General features: G+C 39.7%; 1 protein-coding gene across 1 annotated transcript in view; it reads left to right on the top strand.

Moving 5' to 3' along the window:
- lmbr1 (limb development membrane protein 1) overlaps positions 1-21,322 on the top strand; it is a 78,476-nt gene that overhangs the window by 15,801 nt on the left and 41,353 nt on the right. The window contains exons 4-5 of the mRNA XM_007908324.2: positions 1,454-1,593; positions 6,379-6,482. Coding sequence (XP_007906515.1) covers positions 1,454-1,593; positions 6,379-6,482 — 244 coding nt within the window. The remainder of the gene's footprint in view (positions 1-1,453; positions 1,594-6,378; positions 6,483-21,322) is intronic.

Raw genomic sequence — 21,322 nt, 5'->3', positions numbered from 1 at the left:
GTTAATGATGGAAGATATTTTTTCCCAAACTCCTGGATTCCCAAAGTAATAAAAGCATAATTAATGGTTTATGCTTCGCTTGGCACAGTCTGGTAAAGGGGAAGATTTTATTTCCACCAGGACATTCACAATTAATGTGCTTCAACAGTGGAGTATTTAAAGTTGAGGGAGGGGGGAAAAATAGAGGCGAGCTGGAGAAAAAGAGTACATATCTGTGTTGTTGCTATCACTTTGCAGTTCTTGTAGTTCATTGATGTGAAAATAAATGTTTGCGAATCAGTGTTTAACCTAGGACTAAAATCAGTAAGACGAACTCGCAAAAGGCTCAACTAGTTTATAATAATAATAATCTTTGCATTTGCCTTATCACGTTGTTGAGACTTCTCAAAGCGCTTCCTAGAACATATGGTAAAGTGAAAAAAACACACAAAACACTGCAAATGCTGGAAATCTGAAAACAAAAGCAGAAGTGGCTGGGAACACTCAGCAGGTCAGGCAGCATCTATGGAAAAAGGAAAGTGAGTCAACATTGTGGGTCCCTTCGTCAGAACTGAAGTAAAATGAATTGACTATATTTTGTGGGCGAAACCCGGCAGTCAATTGCGCACAACAGTGCCCCACAGTCATAGATTGAGTGACAAAATTATTATTTTTTAAATTAATTTTTGAAAGCATCATTATACCCCCATAAAGCAATCTGCCAATCGACTAACAACCGGGTTCCAATTTACTGCAGCTAAACAGAGGCGTATTGAATAAGGAGAGTTGCCTAATATTTCACCCCACGCGGGAATCAAACCGAGGTCCCCTCGCTTGTGAGGTGAATGCTCTAACCACTGAGCTACAGGACTCCACAATTCAGTGAGCAGCTGAGCTTTGTGGGTGTATGGAGAGGATTCCAGTTTCAATTTTCAGTCTTTGCTCAATAACAAATGCTATACCCACCTCAGCCCCTAAATGTGATTTAAGGGGGGAAGAAAGGGCAGAGACACCATCACAGCTGACCTTGATCATGAAATCAACGCATTGTAATCCTTTCATTTCGGGACAATAAGCTAATTGTAATGTCGTTCAGGGCTGCCCAAATAACTCAGAGCAGCTTAGGGATAATTTAATAATAATGATAATAATCCTTGCGTTTGATATAGTGTTTTGTCACGTTGTTGAAACGCCTCAGAGCGCTTCACAGGATACTCTGTAAAGTTTATTGACTGTATTTTATGGGCGAAATGCAGCAGCCAGTTTCACACAGTAGTGTCCCACAGACAGTCATGGAGTGAGTGACCAATTTTATTTGGGGGATTGTTGGCCAGGACACAATAAGCTGATTCAATATTTTTCAGTGGAGGTGGTTATGTGGTTTGTTGTGGTTTTTAAAAACCGTTTTGACTTTATATTAAAACAAATGCCTTTAATTGTTCCCTTTTTAATAATTATTTGTTGTTGTTTTCAGGATGTATTTGTGCACATTTACATTGGCTGTGTCCACTGGTGCAGTTCTGCTGTTGCCGTTTTCAATCATCAGCAATGAGATCCTGCTTTCTTTCCCACAAAACTACTACATCCAGTGGTTGAATGGTTCATTAATTCATGGTTGGTATAGTTTTTTGCCTTGTGTTTCTTAGAATGGATGATAAACGAAAGTCAAGGCTGCAGCATTCGTAAAGCCAATGAGACAGATTGACTTGTTTTTAATCATCTGGTTTCCTTTACGGATGCATATGAGAGTTTTTGAAATTAAAATATTTTGTCCATCGTTCGATGCCTTGAGGTGTCTTCCACTGAGTCTGCAATCATTTGATTTCCATCTTTCTGCCTGAACGCTCATACAATGCAGGCAGGAGCCTGGGTGAGCTGCACAAGTGCTCTATCTTCCTTACCTTCCACCGTTTGTGGGGGACGCTGCTGTGCGCAATTGGCTGCCGCGTTTCACCCGAAAAATATACAGTCAATTCACTTTACAGAAAAGCCTGTGAAGCGCTTTGAGTCGTCTGGAAGATGTGAAAAGCACTATATCAAACGCAAGGATTATTATTAATCTCTTGGAAGTCTTTTGGTACATTGCTAGTTGCTTTGGAACAGAGCTATGTGCAGCCCCGCCATCTTGTGGCTCAAACAAGAATTTGCAAAGCTTTCTTTTTAAATGGTAAAGCATTGGGACTTGACATTTCTCTATTGATTTGGTTCTCAGTTTACAGCTCCGCCACAGAGAATTGGTTTTAGATTTTTAGATATTGTTGAAAAATGCATTTGTTTCTCTGTTCCATATTTATTACAGTCCTGTAACCCTTTTGCTTTGATAGCTCTGAGGTTCCTATTTTGTTATAAGATAACAAGACCTGTAAACAAACTTTGCTGCTTACAATTGATGCAGTCTCAAGTAAATATTAATAATAATCCTTGCATTTGATATAGCGCTTTATCACATCGTTGAGACGTCTCAAAGCGCTTCACAGAACGTACTATAAAGTGAATGTATTTTGTGGGCAAGGAGCAGCAGCCAATTGTGCACAGCAGTGACCCACAAACAGTACTGGATCGAGTTACCAAAATTGTATTTTATTTAAAAAAAATTTTTTTTTACAATCCCCGGAATCTATCTACCTATTGACAACCAATTGATTAATAGGATCGGTTATTATTCTGTTGTTAATAATAATTAATCTATGAATCCCCAACCAATTAATGGGGTTAGAACTCCTCACTTTTAAGGCTTCCCAATTCAACCCATATTAAGGTGGAGTTCAATGTGGCATATTCAATCTGAAAAGATAATGTTGAATTTGAGCCTTTTAAAGTGTGCAGTCACAGAGATAAAAGCTGTTCAGTGGACTTTTTTTTTCAAAAATAGTGACCATGTTAAGGCATCTTGTCATTGCATTCTGATGAAAATGGCACAGCTGTCTTGACATCTTCCTCCCCAAATATAAAGCATCTGATGCTTATTCCTTTTGAAGATCATTGACATTTTAGGTACTTTTTTTCTTTATTAATTAAAACCCTTTTAGCCCAAACTTGCTGGTTCAAAGTAATGCGGTCCTCAGGATTTTACCCTTGAGAGATTTTGACTTTTTTCTTCCCTTCCGCTACTTTACTGTACACAGTAAAAGGGCACTTTACAAATTTACTTCCGGGCCAAGTTCATGGTCACTGTTTAAATTTGGAGAGTTTAATGATTCAAAACTAATAAGCCGTTCATTGAAAAAGATTGTGCTGTCTTATTTATTTGATGAGTTCTGGACATGTCGATTTGGTGTCAAATTAAAACGCCTGCTTTGATTTGCCCGAGCGTATCTATGTTTTAGAATATATTTTAGTTTAGAAGTGCAGGTTAGATTATAAGGCCCAGAACTAACCTGGTTTTGCTTGAATATTGGAATGTGACATGACATTTGGAGAAGTCACTAAGAATGGTGCAATGTTATACTGTAGTTAGTTACCCCCAAAACACCGGCAGGTGGCGCTAGGGTACAATACCTCCAGCCAGCTTTTCTGATGGCTGATAAATTGCGTGCCAAAAGCTGCAGATGGCTCGTCTCTTCTTCCCTTTAACTTGACAGTTTTAGTTGATCGATACCCCCATTACCCCTGATACGTAAATGCTATATCTTTTGCTGTTGTGAAAATCCGACAATGAGATTTTATATTTGTCTATAAAATATGACTAAAGTAGTACATTTTATGCTGCTGGGCACAATTGGCAGCTGTGTTTTGCCCACAAAATATACAGTGTACACTTTACAGTGTATTCTGTGAAGCGCTTTGAGACGTCTCGAAGACGTGATAAGGCGCTGTATCAAATGCAAGGATTATTATTATCATAATTATGTTTGCACAAGGAAAATTTAATAGTTATTGCCAGCATCTTAGAGATTTATTCAAAACATACAAGAGTCCAGATACTTGTAAATTGCAGGTTGTGATTCAGTGAAGGGGCAACCAGAGAACATTTAGTTGTAAGTTACACCACAGCTTAAAATAAAATCATGTTGCCTGTAAGTATCACAAGGACTTGTTAATAATTAATTTTGTTTTAATAGTAACATTAATAATCGCCTGATCACGTCTTTGAGATGTCTCAAAGCGCTTCACAGAATACACTGTAAAGTGTGTACTGTATAATGCAAGTTGTTGTCATAGCAAATAATAATAATAATCGTTGCATTTGATATAGCACTGAGGTGTGTGGAGTAAGGAAACTTCTCTAAAATTTTGTCCTGCCCGGGAATTGAACCCGGGTCCTCTCGCCTGTGAGAACTCAAACCAATACGCTCCAGGACTCCACAAACCTTCGTTGTCATTGCCACACCGTACGCTTGAGCCCTTCTGGTTCATTGCGTATTCCACATTCTCTTCGCCATCTCTGTAGCTGAGCTCTCAGCCAGCAGGTCGCTATTCTCTGGAATTTGCTCACAGAACCATTTTGCCCTGCGCTTTCTACTTGCAATCAAAAATCTAAAAAGCCATTTTATCTAACTGTACCTTAGGTTAACATCTTTGAATTGCTGTTCTTCTGCCTGGTTTGCACTGCAACATATATCAAGCTTTTTGGGACGTTTTTACATGAAGGGGACTATATAAATATGAGTTGTTATAAGCCCAGTCATTTTATGTCCAAACATGCTGATTTATATCATGAATTTCACTGAATTACTTGAACTAGCAAATGGAACTAAATGGTATAACATTTATGTAATCTCCACAGTAGCTGTATTAAGGATTTAATTTTTTTTCCCTCACATGGGTCAATGCTTTATAAGCAGGACAAAGCTTTTGAGTAATGTTCTGCAGATGAGTTCTGTACAGCCCAGTGACGGACGGCAGTGTTATTGCAGTTTTCCTGTGAGATTTTCTTGGTTTAGAATGTAATCTTCTTAAGGGAAATAAAACAAAGATTATCTGACATTATTCTAAATCTTAGCAAACGCGATACAGGTTTGGCCAATTTCACTTGAGCTAAAACGGGGTGTTTTTGAGGAGGCTCAGTTACTGCAATGGGTAATTCGAAACATTCTGCAAAAAGACCTCTGTGTTTAGTTGCAAGTTGAAGTTGTGCTGGAGCAGATGGTAAAACTGAGCCAGTGTAGTCCTTTTCAATGATCAATTCCACTTCTGCCCTTTGTGACTTGCCCCTTCCTGTGTTTGTTGAGGTGTCTCTACCTGCAGAGAGATTGAGCATTCTTAAAACAGCAACTCGAAACCTGACTGCAGTATGTATCTGAGCTCTCTCGATACAGCTGGTGATGCCAAGACTTTCACCTGGCTGAGTGACCCCCAAAAAGGCCATTACTGGTCCTGGTGTTTTCAAACGCTGATAACTATTTTATTTCAAGAGCACCATTTTTTCCCCTTTACAACAGTTGTGCTTAATAAGCAGAACAAGATTGTTTTGAGTGATGTCCCAGCACCTCGAGACATTCTCCCAACCGGTCGTGTTGGGGGGCTGCTACGTTAGTGGAGGTATTGCCCTTATATGTGGAGTCCTTTAGTGGTTAGAGCTCTCGCCTGGCAAGCGAGAGGACCTGAGTTTGATTCCCAGACAGGGCGAAACGTTGGCCATGTTTCTTTACTCCACACACACGCCTCTGCTTACCTAGCAGTAACTAGGAACACAGTTTTTAGTCAATGTTAGTTGGTGGATCGCTTTTCCGGGCATAATAATTCCTTCAAAATAAATATAATGTGGTCACTCACTATTATTATTATTTATATTTATATAATTTCCAGCAGCAAGACTATTTGGAATGACTTCTGAGACCAATTATGTGTCTTTCTCTGGCTCAATTCCACTCTTACCCATTTATGGGCAAGTAGGAATTTCACAGCAGTATTTTTTCAAACTAAGTGAATGGGAATGATCCTACACGTAAATACTATAAAGCGTGACCGTGGAATTTCCTTTATATGCGGTAGGCCAGAGTATCATTGCCAGGAATATGTGGTGTGCTAGTTAAACATATGTCTGAAAGGGGCACAAATTGTCAACTCTAAGTTGTTGTGCTTAAGCTTGCTTCTAAAGAATGTGTTTGTGTTCCTTGAAATTAGCATTGGGTTAATCTCTTGAAATGTTATTCCTCTTCTGTACAGAATTGGACACCCTTAATACTAAGAAGCATTTTATTGCTTTAACAAATGAAGTAAATATGTGAGATGCTGTTGAATTTCACTTTGTTTTATTCTTTCATTATATTTTCGTTTATTGTCAAGTTTTCTAATCTCGCTTGTTCGCTTGCATCACTTTGAAAAGAAAGTTTAGTCCATTTGTGGAGGTTAATTTGGAGATTACTTTAATGTAAAAATATGTCACAGGTTCAATTTGTGCTATTTTTGCTTCCATTTATGCATTTTGTTTTCTGATTTTGGAATTTATCATTTTAGGACTATGGAATCTTGTATCCCTCTTCTCCAACCTCTCATTATTTGTGCTGATGCCTTTCGCCTATTTTTTCCTGGAGTCAGAAGGATTTGCCGGATCAAAAAAGGTACATATGTATTTTGGATGATTTTTGTAAAAACAGATGCAAATCATGGCAATCTTTATTAAAAAGTAAAGCTCTCCCCTCTATGTCTAGTCATGTCAAGTGATCAAATGTGATCTCTAGCCATTTGGTGCTAAAACATTTATTTTTACTGTTTAGCTTTCAATGTGCTTAACTCTTTAAAAGTTTTAATTCGAAGCAATGTAACTTTTAACTGGAGAAAGTCGTATCGAAAAGGAACCCTCTGTTTTGATATCCCCCAGAAAAAATTGAGTAAAAAAAAAATGGTTTGGAGATGGAGAGATGTATATGGGTGTTACTTGAACGTTCGAGGGTTGTGCTATTTTTCGCTTCACCAAAACTGATGAACTCTTCTCTGTAAATTGGATGAATAGATATTTTGAGTTCTGGTCAGAAGTTGGCTATTCAGTTGAGGGCAGCTCCTCCTGACGTGAAAGGCGCTATACAAATGTAAGCTGTTGTTGTTGTTGGTCAGTGTGCTTGTTGCTCTTCGCTTCCCGGCAGGGGCTGCTGTTACTGCCCATGATTCTATGGATTACAATCCTGTTTTTATTCAGATGCCTTTTGGTAGTCTTCACTTCAGGATTCCCTCGTATTTGGTTTATAGCATTGTATGGCTAGTCTTTGTTCCCTAACGCGTTATATGAACGTGACGTCACCGCGTTATAACGAGAGGTTTTCTTTAATTCTTTCCCTAAGTAGCTCACTTGTTTTGTTTTGTAGCCTTCAGTCCCAGTGTTAGTTGAGGAAACCAATGGATTAAATAGCTGTATCTGTTACTGAAGGGTAAGATTCTCGGTTTTCTAATGTTGAATATGCTTGTTGCACACTTCTGATGGGGAAGCACAGTTGGTATTGGGGAGCCACACGCACTAAATCTCGCTCCCTTCCTGCTTTTTCAATGTCCATGTTTCAAAACACTACCAGGGGATTGGAAGGAATGACCTACATTACTGAGTGCACGGACGTTTAATTAACCTTGCTGACAAAAGGAAGAATTTAATATCTCATGCATACATATAGCTTATTAACAAAGTTTTTTTTTTTAGCCTTGCGTTATGAATTTGGTTGCCCTTTAAAAGTTGTAGGCTGAGTTAAGTCATCGTATATAAGGACATCGAGTCCCCTGTTTGTATTACATGTTTGACTTGTGGACGTGTATCGGGATGGGTTTTTAGACAGAGGAATAAGTAGCTTACTTGACTATTAATGTGGGCAAATTAATTCCCCATTTCTTATTTACTAGGTGCATTCATATTTTCTTGTATGTTTACACACAGTTATATCTGCCTCCAACCTTAATCCTCGATAGTTGTTAGCTTTCTCCAGTTGAACATCAACAAGACAGAACCCCCCACCCACCACCGCTTGACTCCCATCAGCGCCTACTCTCCTCAAGCGCTGACAGCGTCTATCTTCATGGATGCCCTCTCCACCTCGCAGGGCCAGTGGGAAACCATGGTGTCTTGTGTGACTCTCACTTCCGTGCTCTGAACTACTCAGCTTTCCTCCAACTGCGTAACATTCCTACCTCTAGTCTTGGGCTGCCAAAGCCCGAATCCATGCATTCATCATGTCCAGGCTTAACTGTGTCAACTTGCTGCTCACTGGCTCAAGATGTTCCTCTCTGACTGCACCTTTGGTATTTTCCTCCCTCCCATATATCCAAAAGGGATGGAAAATGAGAATAATAATCTTTGCATTTGATATAGCGCCTCATCACGTCTGCGAGACGTCTCAAAAGAGCATCCCAGGGTTTTCTGTAAAGTTAATTGACCATGTTTTGTGGGCAAAACAAAATATTTAATTCCCTGGACCCCTTTAAAACGGCTTTTAAAATGAATGTAAACCTCCCTGGACTATTTTACAATCGGGCACATTTTCATTGAGGTCTTCGATCTTTCCTTTCAACAAGAGCAGTGGTGTAGGGTGGGGAGAACCTGGGGATAAATTAAATGATCTTAAGCAATATTATCTCTTCACTTCCGAAGAAAAGACGAAACAAAATCAGATATGCTGGTGTAGAAAAATATATAAGGTCAAAACGTTGAGGGGAGGAGTTAAGTGATTTTAAAACTATCCTAGTTTTCTCCTTGCTCACTTGAGGACAGATTATAAATGGACTGTTGGTGGATCGTTCCTTGTTCTTTAATTGGGCTTAACGTCTATGACTGCCGTTATTAATGACGTGTTTTTTTTAAAAACGCACACCATAGAAATGATGCCTGCAAAAAGTTTTTTTTAAAAAAAAAAGCTATTTGACTGTGTTATAAGATTTGTGTCACAGTAATGAGTAACTCTTGTAACTGTTCAGCTCTGCTTTTTCTTCCTCTATTTGCACAGTAGGAGCTTATATTGGGGTCATAATTACTGTTGTACAAGCCGAACGCTATTTGAGGTTAGAATTTAAAATGTCATCTGGATCTTGTGTGACCTGGACTCTCCTCGTCTGTCTTGGTTTGTGATCAGGCAGAAGTTATGATTGTATAAACCAGACGTCAGGTTGTATTTCAACAGACGGCTTTTAAAATGAACTGAGGTGTTGAGCTGTCCTGTATGTAGACTCTACGCTACTTCATAGTCAATGCTTCTGAAATTTCAAAAAATCCTTTGCCGTTCAAGTAAAGCTTTGATGTTTTTATTTGGTCGGGTGTTAAAGACACCTCGGAGACGGAATGAAAGTGAGGAACATTGCGATCCTGATTGAGTCGGTTGTTGGCACGGTGTAAGGATTAGGCCTTTCATTCTTGTTCTTGACTCTTAACGGTGACCCGTCCTGCAGACTCTCTCCCGAATAAATGATATATTAAAATTTCTTGTTTTAAAAGTATTGACAGAGTGCAGCAGTTATCCGCCTAGTGAGAAATCCAAAATAAAATCTGAAGCCTAACCACATACAGAAACGAGTGTCTGTGTCATGACATTTTGCTGATACAAACCTGTGAAAATAATCTGAGAGTGATATTATCCACATGTTCATCTAAAACAGTCAAATGACATCAGCATCCTAACCAATTATCCCAATTATCCAGACATTACAAAACATTGAACTCAAATGTAGCAGCTGTGAGTTTGAGAGTCTTAACTGAAACGCTTAAAAAAGTCTATTAATAAAGAGAGCAGTATGAAAATTGCAGTGATTTCCTTGACTAATTAATTAGATCCACCAGATGGAAGTGAAGAGGCCAATATTGGTGCTCAAAATGTCTATAAACCTGAGCAAAAAGACAGCACAATGGATGAGAAAAAAAGATTTTTAATACACTTCAATCCTGTGTCGCAGTTTGAGATTGTCCTGGTTTGCATCCCTTTTGGCAAACTTACATAAAACTGACCATGTACTGTATTTTACGACCAGATGACTTTTTTTTTGTAGTGCCCATTGAAGTTAATTTGTATCAGGCCCATATTAAAGAGACTTCAGAAATCGGTAGGAAGTAGAAGTCTGCTTTGTCAGTTTGTTTCATTGCATTCTTTCATTTTTTTTAAACTTGTTTTTTTTTCCCCCCGTTGATGATCCATAAATTGTTGGAAAAGACTTGTTACGGAAGCACTGCTTTGTGTTAGTAGCACGTGCATATTATTCCTGTTCATTTGCCCAGTGAAGGGAGATGATGCTAAACATATTGAAAGGCTGGAGGAGGGAGCTTTTCTCTCAGGAAAAGGAGCTCTTGTTGAAATTCGGGCTCGACGTTCATTTTGGAAAAGATTTCGGTGTTTAAAATGTTTTGGAGAACTTTCTGGAAAGTTACTTCTTTTTAAATATGATACCGTTTTGAGTTTAAAATCACTCAATTCCGCTCGGTTTTACGAGACCTTCGGCTCCACTGAAATCCGCGAATACGTGAAATGTGCAAGGAGTGAGTGCAAATGTTCAGAAGTCTTTGCCTGAACTTTTTGTATGATTTTGATTATAATAATAATCTATATAATAATCCTTGGATTTGAAATGGCGCCTTATCACATCTCGCGTCGTCTCAAAGCGCTTCACAGAATAGACTGTAAAGTGAATTGACTGTATTTTGTGGGCAAAATGTGGCAGCCAATTGCGCACAGCAGTGTCCCCACAAACAGTGGTGGTTTGAGTGACCAAATTAGTACTATTTTTATTTTGGAGGGATTATTACCCCCGGAAAGCGATCCTCCAGCAACTGGGTAAACAGAGGCGCGTGGAGTAAGGAAACTTGCTTACGGTTTTGCCCTGTCCGGGTCCTCTCGCTTGCGAGGCGAGTGCTCTAATCGATAGGCTACAGGACTCCATGATCTGAATGATCTGAAGTCTTTGTCTGAACGTTTTGTGTGCTTTTGATTGTATTCGTATGATGTTGCCCATCCATCTCCACAAGTTTGGTAAACATTCTGGTCCTTGGCTTAGCGATTCGATCTGATCCACCCTGGATCAGGTGATTAGAAAAGCTGAATGGCAAGGTGACAGCAGATTGTGAATCCTCAGTAAAGGATGGCCCTGTGTCAGCAGTGACCAACCTTAAACCTGTGGAGAGGAAAACCTGCCTTTCGTTGTTTAGTTGGTAGAGTTCAAAGTTCCATTAATGATACCCATAAGTGTACACGATGAGAAAGTCTGGCTTGTCTGTCGGAAGTGTAGCCTGGTTACTCATAAAGGTTAACAAAAGCAATAATACAAAAGTTTCTCCAGCTTTTTCTTGACCTCTGTGTTCAAGGAAGAAATCCAACAGCAGCGTAACTGCATCTCAACATTTGTATCAATTCAAAAAGAGCCGAAGGCCTATAAACTGCAAAGCTCGGGTCCCGTGGCGCCGATAAACTTCCAATAAGATTTCCAAGATCTTATACAAACTCGTTAGTGATTTTTTTCAAATTGGAGTGTGAAAACTGCGCTGTGTACAGGTTCACCCCTCCAGGCTGATCTCCCTGTGGAGGGATTGTTGATTGGCTCACTCTTTCATAGTTTCTACTACAGTAAAGCCCACACAAGTTTTTATCTTTAGAAATCGTATATTCACCCAAGTCATAAGAACACGAGTCGCATACAGTTTCCTATCAAACCCCCTCAGGTATCTTTGCATGACTCGTATTAATCGCCTCCTAACTGGCAATGCCATTCCCTTACCCTCCAATTACTCCCATCAGTGACCGGCGGTCTTGAGTTCTGACTTATTGACTCGTGCACAATTACCTGCCGGCTGGATTGAATCGCGAGAAACATTGTCTTGATCTGTCGTCACAGGTGAGATTCAATGTGATTCTCAATGTCAGAAAGAGCACAGGTAAATAATGAATATGGTTTTGTGTTAGTGTACAAAAACGACTGTTACAGCAATAAAGCTATCACAGTATCTGAACTGGTTGGCTCTAGTGATTTGGAGATATCGATCTGCCTGCAGTGGTGAAGCATACTCCATTTCAGCTGGCGTTTCCAAAACTCATTTTATGCCAGATGTGACATACTGTGTATTATTATTATTATAATTCTCTTCTAGATCGCCTCGACATTGATATGGTTTAACATGGAATCAAAATATAATAGTTTTCAAAATGAATCCTGTAGTTTTGAATATTGAGATGTATCCAGGCCTCCAGACTGCAATTAAATGTGATCAGAATGCAGTATACTGTATTACTGAAAATCAACTGTTTTAATTGAATGCTGTTATCAATAAAAATGACTGTCCGCAAGATTACAAACGATTAATTCTCTGGGTCCTAAACGATAGACTGAGTAAAACAGAATGTCTACCTGACCTTATCTCCAATGGTTCTATATATATATATATATATAGTATAATTGTTTTAGACACCCGGCAGTATCTGTCTTGCTGACCAGGAACTCGTTCTGACATTTACAAAAGTCCCCAAGAGCCACTATGCCCTTAAACCATTTAACCGCCTCGATCTGTACTTCTCCTTAGCCATTGATCCTTTTCTTTCTTTTATAGATAGTTGTCAACATCAATGGTCGTTAGACGATTGGTAGATCGTTTTCCAGGGGCAATAATCCCTTAAAAAACTAATAATTATTATAATGATAATAATAATTTGGTCACTCAATCCTCGATTGTTTGTGGGGACGCTGCTGTGTGCAATTGGCTGCTGCGTTTCACCCATAAACCACACAGTCAATCCACTTTACAGTAAATCGTTCCACTGGGTCTGGCCTCCTCCTTGTCCCCGAGTCCTCCGCTCCACCCTCGGCGGCCGTGCCTTCAGCCACTATGCCCCGAGGCTCTGGAACTCCCTTCTTCACTCCCTTCGCCTCGCTCCCTCTCTTCCTATTTTCAGGTCTCGACTGAAGACCTTTCTTTTCGACCGCACCTTTGGTCACTCCCCCCCCCCTCCCCTTGGCTCAGCCCCGGGATCCATTACTGTGAAGCTCTGAGACACCGTCCGGCGTGGAGGGCGCTATGTAAATCCCAAGTTCTGGTGGTAAATTTTTGTGAAGCGCTTTGAGACGTGATAAGGTGCTGTATGAAATGCAAGGATTATTATTATTATTATCCGTAGAGTCTCAGGAGCCACCAATCCACATGTACAGGAGGCACAATGGCCACACAAGTTCGACCCCTGCAAAGTTTAGCATTTAGATGAATGATTTGATGTTGATGGTCACAGACTGCCTGAATATTCACAGAGTGAAATCCCTTGTGCTTTTATGCAGGCAAATTTTCATCCGATTTGGGGATCATGGTGCATAATGTCTTGCACTCTGGGGATTTCCCAAAAATCCTCCTCGTATGTCCTCTGCTTCTGGATATTCTGGATCAGTTTTGGGACTGCATTCCATCGAGCTTCAGGTCTATCAAAAGGGAAACAAAACAGCTGATGATTTTAAAATTTGATCTTGTTCCTTTATCACATGTGTAGACGTCTCGAAGCACTCCACAGATGTACTGGTGTACTGTCCTGATGTACTGGTGTAATTGGTGTTGTGCCTGTGTTTGTTTTGTTGGGAAACGCAATAGTTGATTTGTACGTGGCAGTGTCCCACCAATTTTATTTGGGGGATTGTTGGCCAAAACACAGGGATAAATTCCCCTTTTCTCTTTGAATAGTACTGTGGTTTAGCATTTCATCCGAAAGACGGCAACCTCTCTGACAATGCAAACCCCCCCCCCTCCGGCACTGCAATGGAGTGTCGGCTTAGACTATATAGGTTTAAATTCCCAACACGGGGCTTGAACCCGCAACCTTCTGACTTGTAGGCGAGAGTGCTACCAACTCAGCCAAGCCGGCAATAAGAACATAATGTATAGAATGGCCATCAAGCTCATTTCTTCCACAGCCACCCAATGCTGACTGTACTGTAGCTTTCACTCGTGCATTTTATTTTCCTGGGGCGAAAGCTCCACTTAAATGCTTCCCGAATCCTAAAGTTAAATCCAGCAAACATTCCGGCAGATTCTTCTATTTAATCCTCTTCGGCCGTGCTTGCGGCCGCCTGCCCCCTCCCCCACCCGGCTCGGAGTCAGGCTCCGCCACTGTTAAGCGCTCTGAGGCGCTACCCCGCGTGGAGGGCGCTACATAAGTGCAAGTTGTTGTCGTTTGAATCCATTTCGTAATGTTTTCCCTCCTGCGTTAGTGGAACACAAGTGGTGTTTCTTTGGAGCTTGTGCTCACCTCCCATTTGCATCCATACTTCTGAAGCTTTAAACCCGGTACAAAGCAGCGTTTTGAAGGAATTCATGTCCCCTGCAGAGGCTTGAAAGGAACCATGGCAAAGAGGTTTGAGACGGTGGTAATTACTGTTGCCACTGGCAGCCCGACTGACATTGGCATATGTTGTTAGGTCAAAAGGTGATGCAGATTTGCGGCTGCCTCCTTAGGAACTTGCAGCCCCTTTAAGACTGCTTCTCAATCACATCCAACAACAACTTGCAATTAAACAGCGCTCCTCATGCAGGGTAGTGTCCGAGAGCGCCTGTCCAGGTAATGATCATTTTGTGTTTCGCCCTCAAAACATATTGTCAATTCTCTTTACAGTGCAACCTGTGAAGCGCTTTGTGACGTCTCGAAAACCTGATAAGGCGGTGTATCAAATGCCAGGATTATTATTATTATCATCTCAACCTTGACAGCGGTCTGAGACGCTACCGTGCGTGGCGGGCGCCATATAAGCGCAAGTTGTTGTTGTTGTTTACGCTGGTTCTCTCAAATGACACAGTCTGTAATAATCCGTGTGATGCTTTGACACGGGCACATCTATTTGTTTTGCTCCGTCAAGACTGTTCCAGCCTGAGATCCTGCAGCACCAATCGCGATCGCCAACACTACCTTCAGTGCTAATAGCAGTCTCGTCAATCAGTTTGACAAACCTGCCGTTAAGTTAGCACAGTGCGGAATTCTCAGACACGGTAAAAGTGTACTTTCCTCTCCAAAAAGAATTAGTACATTTAATTGGCTCATTTGTGTACCAATGCAGTGGATGTATTGCCATGTTTAACAATGATCGCCTCTGCCCCAAATAAGGCTCTGTTTTTCGAAACACAAATTGATTTTTTTTTTAATCGAGCGGTCACTTTAAAGGGGCAGATCATGTAGAATTCGCTTCCGTTCACATTGTTTGCGAAAATCTGCGGGTTTTGCTTACAAATTTATTACAAATTTATCCAGACAGTGTATCACCGTGAGACACGGCCTTTCGTTTGTGGGGAAGTGCGGTGGTCCGAAAATATGGATCGTGCAAGTAATCCTTGCATTTTGATACAGCGACTTATCACATCTTCGAGACGTCTCAAAGCGCTTCACAGAATATACTGTAAAGTGAATTGACTGTATTGTATGGGCGAAACATGGCAGCCAATTGCACACAGCAGTGTCCCACAAACAGTAGTGGATTGAAGTGACCAATTTATTATTATTATTTCTTTTGAAGGAATTATTACCCCCGGATAATAGGCTAACTGGGTACTTTAAAATTAACAACTTTGAAAAAGCTGAAAGATAAAATGGCAAGTTTAAGGGTAGGAGAGTCGGGGGCCTTTTGTACTTTATTGTTTTGTTATCTATAGAAGCCTCGTAATTTTTTTAAGCTATCAGTGCAGTTAATGTTCTCACTAAATATGCCATTGTGGAACACATATAACCTTTTACAATAAAGTTGCATTCCTATTGCTGCCAAAGTTAGATTTAATTGGAGCTGTTATAGTTTTTTTTTCCTTTTCATTCTTTTTCGTGAAAAGAGTTTGATGATCGAAACGTTGCTCTGGCCGACGTGAACAAATAAAGTGAATCTTGGGGCAATAAATGAAAGACATCAGGGCTGAATGGCAAAGCGAGGCATGTTTTTGCAGTGAGGATTGTGAGTGCTGGAAGGTGACTGGATCAGATCAAACCACTGCCTTGCATTTGCCTCCACTAATGTGTCAACTGGTTAAAGTTTGCATGTTGTGTTGTCCTGGCCAAGCTTTTTCTCTGACTGGAATGTCTCGGTGAGCCCCTGTGCTTGAGTTCTGTTTTAAGTTGACAAATTGTTCTGAACAAATCCTATTTATTTAGCCTTTGAGGTTCAACAACAAAGGGCGCCTGCTTGTCATAATCTTTAGTTGTTCTGCATGTATCTTCAAGTACATAGTTATATTGGTTTACATTTCCCATCCCATAAATCTAGTGTGTCTTGCAGCATTCCAGGTGCAGAAATAACCCAGTTAATGTTCTGTAAATTGTGTCGTGAGTGTATTTTCTTTCGTAGAAAAAATTAAATGCCGTCTGTATGAGGTGCAATTAGGCAAATGTTCCTTTTGGCTTTTTTTTGTAAATGTAACATTGAACTAAATGGCAGCGTGGAATACATTTATAAAAGTTGAGTCACACCAGCAAGAGATTTGCAAAAAAAAATCTTTCATTTGCACTGTCAAGGAATGCCATACGTGCAATTGTCTGAAAGGTTAGTAGCTTTACAGACTTGGGAAGGCAGAAACAACTTCTTTTCTGGTTTGCACCATGACAATGTAAGATTATAAATTGGGGGGGAAATCCTTAAACATTTAGCCCGGATGCCTTAACTTACTATGGTTGGATTTACAAATCAGAATAGCTTCAGATGTTTTCTTTTGCTTTTTTAAAAATTATTTAGGCACCTTTTTTAGTTGTTTATCTTGTACTATCATTCTGTTTGTGGGCTGGGTATAAATTCTCGGTTGAAAATCACGTTTCTGTGGCTCTAGGCATCTTGGAACATTGATTTATTTCATCCTAATTGAATTCTTTCTTGGTTGGAATCTAGGGTACACAATTATCTGATATTAGAGAGTCCATTATCCTGCACTAATTGGGATCAGGCTCATTGTGGATAAAGAAACAGTGTGAATAATGGGTCATCACGCAAACTATAAATTAGTTACAGTACTAACTAAAACACAATAGTCCTACAGTGGATCCTGCAGCTTGGTGATTACAGCGCTTGCCTCGCAAGAGAGAGGACCTGGGTTTGATTCCCGGTCGGGGCGAAACTTTGGACAAGTTTCCTTACTCCACACGCCTTTGTTTACCAGCAGTAAATAGGAACCTGGTCGTTCGTCGATTGGGGGATAGCTTTTCCGGGATAATAATCTCTTTTTAAAACATCATAATAAAATAAATCGTAATAATATTTTGGTAAAAAATAATAATAAATTGGTCACTCAATCCACGATTATTTGTGGGACGCTGCTGTGCGCAATTGGCTTCTGTGTTTCGCCGCAAAAATATGCAGTCAATTCACTTTACAATATATTCTGTGAAGTGCATTGAGACGTCTCAAAGACGTGATAAGGCGCTATAACTTGCATTAACTTGCATTTATATAATGCCATTCATGCAGAATAGCATCTTGGAATAAGGTTAATGCATCTTTTAAGCGCTCTGAGACTCTGCCCGGGGTGAAGAGTGCTCTATAAATGAAATTTGTTGTCATTTTAGATTATAGAACTATTGATCTAAGGAACTATAAACTCTGGTTGATTTGAAGCTGTTGCCTAGTGTCAGAAACTGAGCTGTAAGATCTGCAAGCTCCCCGGTCTAATCCTTGGTCTCTGCTGAGTTAATTGACCTCTGGTCGATGCTGAGGTAGGAGCGTGATGATTAGCCTTGTGCCCTTGGTTCAGACGAGTAATGTCAGCTATTGTTCCCTTTCTATTCACTATTTACTGGCTCTTGGAATGCACGTTGATGTTGAATGACGAGAGGTTCAGACTTGGCTGTGATAGTCTTGTGACCAAATAACTTGCCGGTGTTCAATGTGTAGGTTTACACACAAAGGCTGACCAGTTTGGTAGATACGGTGCTGTGATTGCATGGCATTGTGGAGTGCTACGTCACCATGAATCAGCAAGGTGACGAGAGGAAACTTGGAGGATGAAAATGAAAGCCAAAGAGTCAGCATGAATTGCTCACATACCTTTCCTTTCAAACTCGGTTTCAACACAGATTCACAAAGAAAGAGCACGATATGAAGTACAGTACATTTTTCTGTACAACTCGTAAATGGATATTGAAAAGAATATTCAACAACAACTTAACATTTATATAGCGCCCTTCACGGCACGAAGGGCGCTATATAAATATTGTTTAACAATATACAAATATTGTGTATGCACTAAACAATATTTATGTTTAGTGCATAAAATGATAGTTCCTCAACTAGCAAACTATATTCTGAGACCAATTTTTCTTTCCTACTCCAACCCTCAAACTGACTTAACATTCTCTCTTAATTTCTGTAATGTTTCAAAATGTCATGACTGTCTGTGCTAAATTGAACTTTGGCAATCTGTGCTCCTGTTAATTTCAAAAGACTATGGAAGTAAATTTGTTTAAATTAGAAACAACCGGTTCTGTTTGTGATTAATTACGAGAAGCACAAGAGGTAACACTGACTCTGAGATGTGCAAATGCTTGGACAATTCTAATAAGTAAGTAGTGGTGAGTGGTGATGATGGCTGAGAGAGAATGGGTGACAGAGAGACGCAGGTCAGATAGTGTATTAGGTCTGGAAGTTGAGAGAAGGCCAAAAAGTTAATTGCCGTCAGCTCAGCAGTAATACTTCCTGCCTTCCCGTTTCAAAGAATTACATTATCTCACTTAAAATGAGAGTTGTACTTCGGAAATTGAAGCAAATAAGTTACCTTCGGCTCGGGGGATTCAAACCGAGTCGTTAAGGTTGGTATCCCCGGCTTGAAGGTCAGTTAGCACGATGAGGCGGGTGTGCACACCAGGAGAGTGAGGGAAGAGAGGCGGTCGAAGACGATGGCGTTGTCAGTTGTATTGAAGGCAGCGGAGAGGATAAGGAGGGAAACCTCTCATTCTTCTGGATTCAAATTCTAGTGTTAAACTCTCAAGTGGTGAAAGCAATGTGCTAATCCACTCTACAGCCCACCTCAGCCCCATCTCCAGCAATCTATTTAACATTCGAGTTCTGTGTGTAATATTAGGGAATATTCAGTGTTTATAATTGTTTTATTAAACAGAGTTATGGCAGGATTGTGCTGAAAATATTTTTCAGATCAAGTTGAAATTCATTTTAATTGCTCAATTTCTTAGCTAATTTATTTAATTTTCCAATTTAATATTGCAATTACTGCAACTTAAACTGCCTTCCTTTGTAACTCTTCATAAATATCCATTCTCAAATTGAAACTAATAATAATATTAATCCTTGCATTTGATGTAGCACCATGTCACATTGTAGAGACGTTCCAAAGCCTTCATAGAATAAATTGTGAAATGCATTGATTGCGTATTTTATGGGTGAAATAACAATAATTGTTTCAGAGAATAATAATAATTGTCCCAGAGGAATGGAATGCTCTTTAAAATACAACAATAGATATTTGGGAGTGATCGGAAGCCAAGGTTCAGATGATATAAACTGTAAGAATGTAGTTTAAGTAGTTTATTGCCATTATCTGAAACCCTGAGCTGAGATTATCAGGTAATAAAGTCCATGGTGTCTGTTATTTCCAGTCATGTATGTTGTGGATTTAATGGAGTTTTTGTCCTTTTGACCATCAGATGTAATGGCAAACATCGATGTCCAGGTTGGTCCTCTTTGTTGAGTGATGTCTGCATTGAAAGACAATCAATTGTGGTTTAATCATTTTAAACCTAGTGAGTGATACGTTAATTGCCAGTTAAAAAAAACTACTTGATAAATGCATTTAAATTGGCAGCTCTTGATCTGTGCATAGCAATATCCCTGACTGGAATACCATTGCTGGTGATTGTTGTGAACATTTGTTCCTACATTTTTACTTAAATTTTACTCTATGTTGCGGACCTTGTTAGCAGATGGTTAAAATAATCCCATAAAGATGCAATCTATACACCATAATTTATGGTAATTTGATAAGCATTACATTTGACCAGTTAGGGTTATCATCTCAAGGTTATTTTGCATTATTTTGTACGGCAAATTTAAGAAACTAAGAGCCGAAAAGATGGTCTTCTCTGCAGTGTCTGCATTGAATTAGTACCTGAAAGTTCAATCCATCTCAGGATGTATTTCGTTATGTTTGTTTTGATAGTTACAAATTCAGTCCATTATGAGATCATTAATAGTACATTGGTTAACAAAGTGCCATTTGCTGAAGGCTGTTTTGCTTTCAGTCTCGTTTCTATTAGGTATGCACATAACTGTGGGTTTGTAACAGTTGATTTTGGTATTGGTGAAAAAAGATTTCACTTTTTTTGTGTGTGAAAGCTTCATTAGGAAATATGTCATCAAAGTGTCATTCACTGCCCTGATGTTTTATTATTAACAGTAGCAGTCTGCTTTTCATCTTTGACACAGTGCAACACTGCTTTGGTTGAAGGATAGACTAATAAGTAAGTTTGACATCTGGTGTGTCTTTAACTAAAGTACATGTGAGCAATGAACTGATAGGAGGCTTCCTCTTGGGACCTTCCAGCTCCAGATTACAGCTGTTAATGGAAAGCTGGGCAATCGGCTGAGTTTTACTCCCGTGTGTTTATCTGCGGCTGATTAATGGTGGCAGTAAAAGCTCTCTCCCCACTTTGAGTAATTTACAGTCAGCACTGTCTCTGAGGGTGTATAAATCAGAGGAAATAATGTGCTGAAGACAGGCTGGTTTTGAGAATGAGAGTCTTTAATTGAATGACATTGATGGTTTTTGACAAAATTATTAGCGCTTGTTTTAGGGCTATTGTATACAGTCACTCGGGTATTACTAGAGACACAAAACCGTGCGGTGTTAAACAGTTTTAAGTTGGTTATGTGTCGTTGACATTTCCTTATTTTGTTCAGTCTTGTCAACTTAATTCCCATGAATCAAAGATGATGTGATTGCACAGTTGTCTGTATATCTTGCTCTAGAATGAAGTGCGGGTCAGAATTACCTTTGACATATAGTGAAATCCATACTAACTATGTTTGACTTTAACTTGCAATAGTGGTTCATTAATTTTAAGTTTAGAGTCAAAACGAACAGATAGTCTGTGGTATGTAACCATATCTCAACTAAATGAGTGTAGAAAGCAACTGTGACGTGAAGTGCAACAAACAACGCCAACTCTATCCGATGTTGAAATGAAGGATTTCATTTTTGGAAGCATAAAAGCAATCTCTCACACCAACATATTTTCATGAGAGCCAGCGGGAGAGATCTGATCACTGCAAAAAGTGCAGTTTTCTCATGTGTTAAACTTTTTATAGATCATTTTTGGTGGATTTTATGGGACAGGAGAGAGGAGCGGAAGCAATAATTTGTGCCAGATTGTTGTGCGTGAGTGTATATTGTGTATCGTAAAGAAAGTAGGGAACATCTTATCACCCCAAAATACAGTTTTGTGGCTTTGGGATAATATAAATCCTATAGGACATCCTCCCGACGTAAAAGGCGCTATACAAA

This window comes from Callorhinchus milii, unplaced genomic scaffold (genome assembly GCF_018977255.1).
Source record: "Callorhinchus milii isolate IMCB2004 unplaced genomic scaffold, IMCB_Cmil_1.0 Scaffold2, whole genome shotgun sequence".
NCBI lineage: Eukaryota > Metazoa > Chordata > Chondrichthyes > Chimaeriformes > Callorhinchidae > Callorhinchus > Callorhinchus milii.
The sequence above is the reverse complement of the archived record's forward strand: the minus strand, read 5'-3'. Positions and strand labels throughout refer to the sequence as shown.